Here is a 9,973-nt window from a genome sequence, read left to right as displayed (position 1 = left end):
TAATATCCCAAAATATTTTCACTCAATATTCAGTAGGTCCCACTGGCCAAGTGTGAAATATTTTTCATTGCTTAATGAAACACAACACTCAACCTCCACCAATCAAAATGATGTTTTATTGGGAAAAAATAACACTTTACAAGAGTGTCTGGTACGTATGATATTAAAAAACAATATTTTGTATTTAAAATGTATTAAATACATTTTTTTCATTAAAGTGATCATTTACTCTCCCTCAAGTTGTTCCTGTATGAATTTCTTGCTTCTTTTGAACACAAAAGATATTTTGAAGAATGTTGGTAAACAAATTGTTGATGGTAGCCATTTACAGTATGAAAAAAAAACATGGCTACCATCAAATATTTGGTTACCAACATTCTTTAAAATAACTTCTAACTCATACAGGTTTGGAACAACATGAGGGTGAGTAAATGATGACAGAATTTTCATTTTTTGGGTGAACTATCCCTTTAATAATACTCAGTGTCTGAGTACTTACCACAGGGCACTAATGTAAAGTTAGTCTAAAAGATCAAACTACTGATGCATACTTACTACAAGGATATGTGTACATATTGAACTGTCATCTCTAAAAGCTCTGTAAGGTGTTTTGTGTGAGTGTGCAGGTTTGTGTTGAACTGGAATTCACAGTAGTCAGTTATTCCCCGAGGCGTGATTTTCACAGGCTGCTTTGCATGGAAGCTTTACGAAAATAATGTTCATTAAAGTCTGAAACAGACAATTAACAGGCATATAAGGCTTACAGGTAAGTATAATGTGAAAAATTACAATTCACCTGTTCTTTCACTTAGTGTGCCCTTCAGAAGAATGTCTCTTTCATTCTGACTTGTTCAGTGTTTTCTTTGTTGTCCACTAGGGTTGAACCGATTCAGAGTCAGATGTGCAGTTTAAAGATCTCTGAAAAGTTGCAGTGAGCTAAATGTTTCTTGTGAGCTCTAGAGGTTTCATGGCTTGCCGATGTCCACTGTGATTTGGGTGTAGAGCAGGTCTTTCTCTATATCCACCACTTTGTAACTGAGCGATTTGATGCCGTCCGTCTTCATTGTCTGTCGTGTGTGAGAAATTCTCCTAAATCTATGAAATAGAGATGCAGCTTTAGAATTTCATTCAGTCTGTCTTGTATTACTGCATATGTGTGTGTGTGTGTGTGTGTGTGTTTGTGAAAGAGAGATTACCTCTGTGGGTTTGGCTCATTTTTCTTGTCTCTTGAGTGACGAATCATTCTGCATTTACCCATGTCTCCACTCGGCCTTGATATTTTCATGCCTTGAAATACCAGCCTTCAAAAATAATGACCCTCAAACTCTTCCTTTATCTAAGTAACCTCATATATTACAAGAGAGAATTTGTAAGTAATAGTAAGGAAATTATATATTTTCCTCACCTGTTAAAGATGTCATCGTCTTCTCCTCCCCAGCCCCAGTAGTTATTGGGAAAACCATTGATCTTTTGAAACTGCTCTTTACTCACTGCTGATACACCCCCAAAATACTGTTTATATGGCAACCTGCATTTTAAATAAACAATTTTTGAATGAAAAATTTGTCATACTGACAATCTTGATATTGTATAATTGTTTGTGCAACAATCCCCTGGGAACTGGGAACTTCCTACTTACAAGTTTGAAGTTATAATTACAATATAGCAATTTTGATTGGAAAAAAACTGGTGCAACTGGAAGATTAATGCTAATATAAGAAAACAGATACACATTTTGTGTTATCAATGCTTTATCTGCACATTTAATCAAGACTATGGAAATGTGGTTTTTTCATATGTAGTTTTTTTAATGGGAAATGTTTTTTTCCCCTCTTACATAAACTAGCCAAATCAGCACACTACCATTAAAAAGTTTGGGGTTAGTAATTTGTATTACATTATTATTACAATAATAAAAAAAACTGTTTTCTATTTTAATATATTTTAAAATGTAATGTATTCCTGTGATGGTAAAGCTGAATTTTCAGCATCATTACTCCAGTCTTCAGTGTCACATGATCCTTCAGAAATCATTCTAATATGCTGATTTGCTGCTCAAGTGTGTCATTCAGTTATAAGATTCTTATATTGATGTTATGTTCATGTTGCTGTTTCTGGTTTCCTATTCCCTGTTTAGTTCCTCTTCGTCTGGTTTCCTGTTGGCTTTGGTTTCTAGGTATTCTTGTTTTTTCTATGGTTACCCATTATCTTCACTTGAGTCTTGTTTAGTTCCTCATTTACCTGTGTATTTATTGCCCTTAGTTTCCTCAGTTCATTGTCTGGTATGGTTTTTACATTGATGGTGCTCTTTACCTATTCTTGGCTTGTTAAATAAACTATATATTCTGTGACATCAATAAACATTTCTTATTATTATAATCAGTGCTGAAAACATTTGTGCTGCTTAATGAGTTTTTTTGTTGTTAATGTATTGATGTATAGTTCAAAAAGAACAGTATTTATTTGAAATAGAAATTTTGTTCAATTATAAATGTCTTTACTGTCACTTTTGATCAGTTTAATGCATCCATCCAAATTGTCATAATCATGGTTCCTGTTTTGTGTCCCTCATGTGGTCTTGACGTGCTCCTTTGTTCATGTGTCATGTTTTCAATAGGTGTGTTCGGTGTGAAGCGGTGCTGCATAGACAGATCAGTGTAGTAGGACATCAAAGTAGTGTGTGAGCGATTAGAGAGCAGATGGCAACACATGCTCTTGTGGTATTTTAATGTCATACACCGATCTGGGGTGCATTTCCCAAAAGCAAATATGGTATTAAGTTCCGTTGTTACCAATAGAGTTTAATGAATCTTACGACCATAGTTAGCTAACAATGCTTTTGTGAAACGCACCTGTCTGTGTAGCAGTGTTCTCAAACTCAATTCCCATCCAAATTGTCATAATCATGGTTCCTGTTTTGTGTCCCTCATGTGGTCTTGACGTGCTCCTTTGTTCATGTGTCATGTTTTCAATAGGTGTGTTCGGTGTGAAGCGGTGCTGCATAGACAGATCAGTGTAGTAGGACATCAAAGTAGTGTGTGAGCGATTAGAGAGCAGATGGCAACACATGCTCTTGTGGTATTTTAATGTCATACACCGATCTGGGGTGCATTTCCCAAAAGCAAATATGGTATTAAGTTCCGTTGTTACCAATAGAGTTTAATGAATCTTACGACCATAGTTAGCTAACAATGCTTTTGTGAAACGCACCCGTCTGTGTAGCACAGTGTTCTCAAACTCAATTCCTGGAGGGCCACAGCTCTGCACAGTTTTGCTCCAACCCTAATCAAACACACCTGATCCAGCTAATCAAGCTCTTCAGGATCACTAGGAACTTACATAAAATGTAATGTATTCCTGTGATGGTAAAGCTGAATTTTCAGCATCATTACTCCAGTCTTCAGTGTCACATGATCCTTCAGAAATCATTCTAATATGCTGATTTGCTGCTCAAGTGTGTCATTCAGTTATAAGATTCTTATATTGATGTTATGTTCATGTTGCTGTTTCTGGTTTCCTATTCCCTGTTTAGTTCCTCTTCGTCTGGTTTCCTGTTGGCTTTGGTTTCTAGGTATTCTTGTTTTTTCTATGGTTACCCATTATCTTCACTTGAGTCTTGTTTAGTTCCTCATTTACCTGTGTATTTATTGCCCTTAGTTTCCTCAGTTCATTGTCTGGTATGGTTTTTACATTGATGGTGCTCTTTACCTATTCTTGGCTTGTTAAATAAACTATATATTCTGTGACATCAATAAACATTTCTTATTATTATAATCAGTGCTGAAAACATTTGTGCTGCTTAATGAGTTTTTTTGTTGTTAATGTATTGATGTATAGTTCAAAAAGAACAGTATTTATTTGAAATAGAAATTTTGTTAAATTATAAATGTCTTTACTGTCACTTTTGATCAGTTTAATGCATCCATCCAAATTGTCATAATCATGGTTCCTGTTTTGTGTCCCTCATGTGGTCTTGACGTGCTCCTTTGTTCATGTGTCATGTTTTCAATAGGTGTGTTCGGTGTGAAGCGGTGCTGCATAGACAGATCAGTGTAGTAGGACATCAAAGTAGTGTGTGAGCGATTAGAGAGCAGATGGCAACACATGCTCTTGTGGTATTTTAATGTCATACACCGATCTGGGGTGCATTTCCCAAAAGCAAATATGGTATTAAGTTCCGTTGTTACCAATAGAGTTTAATGAATCTTACGACCATAGTTAGCTAACAATGCTTTTGTGAAACGCACCCGTCTGTGTAGCACAGTGTTCTCAAACTCAATTCCTGGAGGGCCACAGCTCTGCACAGTTTTGCTCCAACCCTAATCAAACACACCTGATCCAGCTAATCAAGCTCTTCAGGATCACTAGGAACTTACAAGCAGGTGTGAGTTGGAGCTGGTTGGAGCTAAACTCTGCAGAGCTGTGGCCCTCCGGGAATTGAGTTTGAGACCACAGGTGAAGCACCACTACGTCATTGGTTCACTGTCTTGCTTACTTTCAGGTGTGTCTTGTTTAGTCATTAGCCCATGTTTATATATAGCCCTCATATTTCCTCTGTTTCCTGTCTAGCTTTACTTGTGTAACCTGCTGTTGGTGAGTTTGTCAAGACTGTTAAAGAGATGTTCAAATATTCGTTTTGTATAAATGTTTTGTACAGTAGTTGGTTTACTTTCATTCAATAAAGCTGTGCTTGGGTTCTAACCTTCAGCTTATCATCAGTGGACTAAAATTAGAAATAGCTTGTGGAGGACATTTTATTTTCAGTATTTGCTTCACTGTACTAAAGAGTGTTCTTTAGACCATCTCCGTTTGCATTCAAAAGTATGCTTGAGTTTGAGCTGAGCGATAATAGGAAATCTGTGTATGTGTGCAAGACAAGTGTGTGTGAGACCGAAATGTTATTTAGTTTCTCTGCGCCTTCGTTACTAAGCAATGGGGTAAACAGCTGCTGGCTTGATGACGTAAACGAACCGCGGTTCGGACCCAAATAATATAATGTGAACACAGTCCAGCGGGGGGAGGGGGGAGCAATCGAACTCGGGTTCGGACCAAGCAATCGAACCAAGTGTGAAAGCACCCTAGATGTCCTGGCTACTTAGACAATGATTCGCATTAAATTCTTCGAAACGCATCTAGAGGACATAGTTAGGCACCTTAAATGGACATATATGTTGAATATGCATTATGATTGGATGAGATCAAAGCATCCGCATTTGATTTGAGTTTGGGTGTTTCCTCGTTGTTGCAATCTACAGCCAACCCTGAATGACTGTATTCCTGCGCCTTCGTTACTAAGCAATGGGGTAAACAGCTGCTGGCTTGATGACGTAAACGAACCGCGGTTCGGACCCAAATAATATAATGTGAACACAGTCCAGCGGGGGGAGGGGGGAGCAATCGAACTCGGGTTCGGACCAAGCAATCGAACCAAGTGTGAAAGCACCCTAGATGTCCTGGCTACTTAGACAATGATTCGCATTAAATTCTTCGAAACGCATCTAGAGGACATAGTTAGGCACCTTAAATGGACATATATGTTGAATATGCATTATGATTGGATGAGATCAAAGCATCCGCATTTGATTTGAGTTTGGGTGTTTCCTCGTTGTTGCAATCTACAGCCAACCCTGAATGACTGTATGAATGTAGACCTTTCCCTGCAGGAAAACAAATATTCAGAAGACTTTTGTCTCATACCTTTACTGAAATAGAAAATTGCCACGACATAGCTGTATAATGACACTTAGTGGAAGAGCTGCATTCCTTACTCATTGAAACAAACTGAATCATCACGAAAGCTAAACTTAGCACACAAAGACCAAACCCAGCAACACCATCTGATATGCATTTCAGGTGCTGCTCTAAATGGCTTTAGGTTCATAGACTATTATCATATACGCCTTTTATTCAGCCTTTGTACCTCACTCAAAATCTACAGAGTCATTCAGCAAAGAAGCTGATGAAAAGATAATGTGGTATATTACGCTGAGAGATTTTGAGACCGTATATTATATTTAGCCTATTGCTGATCTTTACTATGCAAAGTAGGGCTGTGAATCTTTCAATTCGATTCACGATGCACAGGTATTCGATCCAATCCAAGGAAGATTTTGCAAATTCCGAACGATTTGATTCAAGACGATTAACAATTTGATTCTGCATTCTTCAGCGCATTAGAAATGTAAAGTTAACATGTAAATAGATTAATCGTACACGGGTTTAATGCAAACGAGATTGCTTTGACATTGATAGGACCTTAATGATCACAGCTAAATCAGTCAATCAGCCATGCATGACCTCGCTTTTGTGTTATAAACACAGGGATACACACAAAAGAAAATAAGCAAATAAGCATGGCTTTCTTAGGCTGCATGACAGTTTGCATGCTGATTTTCCTGTGAACAAGGTGAACAGGTGGTGGAAAGGGAATCGAAATGACAAAAAAGAAACACAGAGAGGAGTTATGTATTGATGTATAGAGACATGTATTAGGTGATATGTTTAAGTGAAATTTTTAAACTAATTTCAGAATCTTTTAGTATTTGGTGTGTCTCCCTTTTGTTTTAATGGCAGCAAAACTTAAGTAAGAACAAAAAAACACTTTTTCTAAGTATAAGTCAAGTATACTTAAATGTCATTTTAAGCATATTTCTGAGAAGTACATAAAGCCCATTTATCAGAAGTACATACTTTCCTATTTTTAGTTTAAAAGAAGTATACTAATAGCACACTTGAATAAACTTCTTTTTCGTAAGGGTGCTCTGTCATCTGTGTAAGAGCAAAAGTTAATAAATAGTTTGTGAGTGCTGTACCTGTTGTATGACATAAATCCCATAATCGAGCTGTTGCCTCTGTAGGATGGGGTGAAGGTAGTGGAGCCAGTACTTCAGGTGTTCACCTCTGTTTCTGAATGGGATGATTATTGCCACTTTTTGTAGAGCCACACAATCGTTGGGTTTATACCTGCCGCCCATCCCCAGCTGTGGATTGCCTTTACGCACCATATCCAAATTTACAGGCTCAGAAAATTCAACTCGCATTGGACCCACTGAAAGGGGAATGGGGAGAGAGAGTGAGTGAGCGAAAGTGGGGGTCAGAGGGTTTGCAGATATGAAAGAGGAAGACTCCTCTTATGCAACAACAGTTTGCTTCCTGTCTTTCCCTATTTTTTGCTCTTTTTCTCTTAGTCTCTCTCAGTGTTTTTTTTTCCAGCTTTCTCTTTTACTTTTGACTGATAAGAAGGTAAAGCTTTGTAATATAAGGATATGCATTACCTAACACTGGAAATTATTTTTAAGACAATAATAATAATAAAAAAAGACCTTTTGTAACCTAAAGTTCATGGCTGTTAGCTTCTGTTCATCTATGCTAAGTATACAGCTAAAAAATAATTAGCAGACATTTACATTTAAAATGTATCTCTTTCTCTTCTGGAAAAGGGCACATAAATATTTATGACTCATCCTGTAGGCCTACTACACAGATTTCATCCAATTAGATTATTTCTAGAATAAGAATGTCCCTCCCACTAAAACCACCTAAAACCTACTAGTATGGCATTATTTTAATGACAAATGTCGAGAGCGCATTGTTGTAGCGCGAAAGCACATTAATATAATGCGCTCAGATACACGCTGCTCTCGCCCGGAGAGAGTGCGTGCACTTAAAACGTGTCTCTCCTCTCACTCAAACTGTGTCTTGTGCACTCTCAAATCTCTGTGCTCATGCACTATAGATATTAATTCTTTTCGCACCTGAATTAAATGTTGTCAAAAGTTATCATTATGCACATATTATCAAAATCAGAACTGAAAACAAACACTGGATTAAAAAAAAAATCCCAATAAATGTCCAAACAGCCATGCTATTAGAGCATTTATTGTATTATATCTTGCATCATTTACATCTATTTTTGCATTTGATGTTGATTAAAACAAAAATACAACAATAAAAAATCAAGGAAAGGCCCTGCACAAATCTGTTTTGAGACTACATTTTAAAAGTGCATAATGATAACTTTTGACAACGTTTAATTCAGGTGTGAAAAGAATTAATATCTATAGTGCATGAGCACAGGGATTTGAGAGTGCACAGGACACAGTTTGAGTGAGAGGAAAGACAACGTGTTATTAAGTGCACGCACTCTCTCCGGGCTAGAGCAGCGTGTATCTAATCGCGCGCGTCCGGTTTTGTGCGAGAGCAAAAGAAATCCGTGTGCAAGCGGAGAGATTTGCGCTCACGCATTATATTAATGTGCTTTCGCGCTACAATAATGTTCTCTCGTCATTAAAATAACGCCATAACTAGCAAGTAGATAGCAAATCACAGGTGTGATGCAAGCATCGTCACAGTTCTGCTGGTGTGCCCTAGTTGGCCACCAGATGTCACTGTGTGTTTGTTTGAGCACATGGCTTGTTGTGTGTTTGTTGGTGCCATGTGCGCTCCTCTCTATTGTCTGACACCGCCCTTCTTGTTATCTCATTATTGTTTCAGTTACTCCACCTGTGTCTCCCTCGTTACCCTCCTCTTTGTCTCCCTATTTATTCTCCTGGTGTCTGCAGTTTTGTTGTTTTATGTCAGTGCGTATTCGTCGTGTGTGTGGTAGGCCTATGTTCAGCGTGCCTTGTCCAGGCCTGCCTGCCTGTTTTTTCCCCTTCGGGGTAGTGTTTGTTTTGGTTTTATTTTAATAATAAAAGACCCATTCTTCCTACACCTTGAGTAGGGGTGCTCCGATTGATCGACTACTGATCACTATTGGCCGATAATCACGTTGGGATGATTGGTCGGCGATCTCTAAAAAGGCAGATCTCAAAAAAATTCTCAAGCTGATGACGCTGCCGTGAGAGGTTTGGCACGACATGCAAATGACGGTCCGGTGTAAATAAAATAATTATAATGCTGAAGGTGAGGTACTCCCCTTCATATTTCTTCATTAAATCACTTCTAAAGTAATTTGAAAACCTTGTGTGAGACGTAATTTCACAAACGGCGTGAGTGAATCACCGCGTGTGCTCTCTTTCTCTCTCAAAATACGCAAATGGCTTCAAATCACCAACTTGTGTCTAAGCAAGCCGCACCGTTGACACGGGAATTTTCACTTGCACAATCGAGGCAGTGTCACTAAAGTTTATATATTGCATTACTTTTTAATTCTTGCCAGTGTTTAACCGTTCAGCGCTTGCGGCGCTCTCCTGGAGACTGAGCGCTCATGCACACTCACAGCGCACACACATAACGCCAGGTTCCCATTACTCCGTTTGCAGTGTGTATGTTTTTTTTTTTTTTTCCTGGGCTCATGTTAACGAATTAAAGCGTTCACTGCTCATGGTTGCGGTCCGGCAGTACGTTCCACTAGCGGTGCGTCTGCAGCAGGGCGGAGATCGTTTCCACAGTCTATTGCTGCACTGCACGCGTTGAATTAAAGTGACAGCGCATTGTTTGCAGTAAATATGAACATGGATTGACACAAAAATGTAGTAATTACACCATAAATGCATATTAAAGTCTACTGTGTTTCACAGTCAACACATATGGCTTTTTGGCTAGGTTTAAAGTTCTCCGTTTGCAGTGTGTATTTTTTTTTTTTTTTTTCCTGGGCTCATGTTAACGAATTAAAGCGTTCACTGCTCATGGTTGCGGTCCGGCAGTACGTTCCACTAGCGGTGCGTCTGCAGCAGGGCGGAGATCGTTTCCACAGTCTATTGCTGCACTGCACGCGTTGAATTAAAGTGACAGCGCATTGTTTGCAGTAAATATGAACATGGATTGACACAAAAATGTAGTAATTACACCATAAATGCATATTAAAGTCTACTGTGTTTCACAGTCAACACATATGGCTTTTTGGCTAGGTTTAAAGGGAAAGAGCACTTTTAGATAAACAAGGCAATAATAGATGGCACTCCTGGAGGTAGGAAAACAAAGTTCTTTATGAACTGCAGGATTGCTTGTAATAAAGATTTCAATGCAAAAG

At 38.3% G+C, this 9,973-nt stretch overlaps 2 protein-coding genes across 2 annotated transcripts in view; both read right to left on the bottom strand.

Moving 5' to 3' along the window:
* Positions 1-460: 460 nt before the first annotated feature.
* LOC107723151 (beta-1,4-galactosyltransferase 1-like) lies at positions 461-3,027 on the bottom strand. The gene is made up of 5 exons (XM_016531680.1): positions 2,853-3,027; positions 1,688-1,709; positions 1,406-1,528; positions 1,197-1,301; positions 461-1,095 (listed from the first exon to the last, which is right to left on the bottom strand). Exons 1-5 carry the CDS (start codon positions 3,025-3,027, stop codon positions 966-968), a joined length of 555 nt encoding a protein of 184 aa, XP_016387166.1. The 3' UTR covers positions 461-965.
* A 2,588-nt stretch (positions 3,028-5,615) lies between these two features.
* The window catches only part of LOC107723150 (beta-1,4-galactosyltransferase 1-like), a 7,519-nt gene continuing 3,161 nt past the window's right edge, over positions 5,616-9,973 (bottom strand). Inside the window, exons 2-3 of the mRNA XM_016531679.1 lie at positions 6,813-7,048; positions 5,616-5,657 (exon numbers count right to left, since the gene is read on the bottom strand). Coding sequence (XP_016387165.1) covers positions 5,616-5,657; positions 6,813-7,048 — 278 coding nt within the window. The remainder of the gene's footprint in view (positions 5,658-6,812; positions 7,049-9,973) is intronic.

The sequence above is a fragment of the Sinocyclocheilus rhinocerous genome, unplaced genomic scaffold (assembly GCF_001515625.1).
Source record: "Sinocyclocheilus rhinocerous isolate Xijiao unplaced genomic scaffold, SAMN03320098_v1.1 scaffold1325, whole genome shotgun sequence".
NCBI lineage: Eukaryota > Metazoa > Chordata > Actinopteri > Cypriniformes > Cyprinidae > Sinocyclocheilus > Sinocyclocheilus rhinocerous.
The sequence above is the reverse complement of the archived record's forward strand: the minus strand, read 5'-3'. Positions and strand labels throughout refer to the sequence as shown.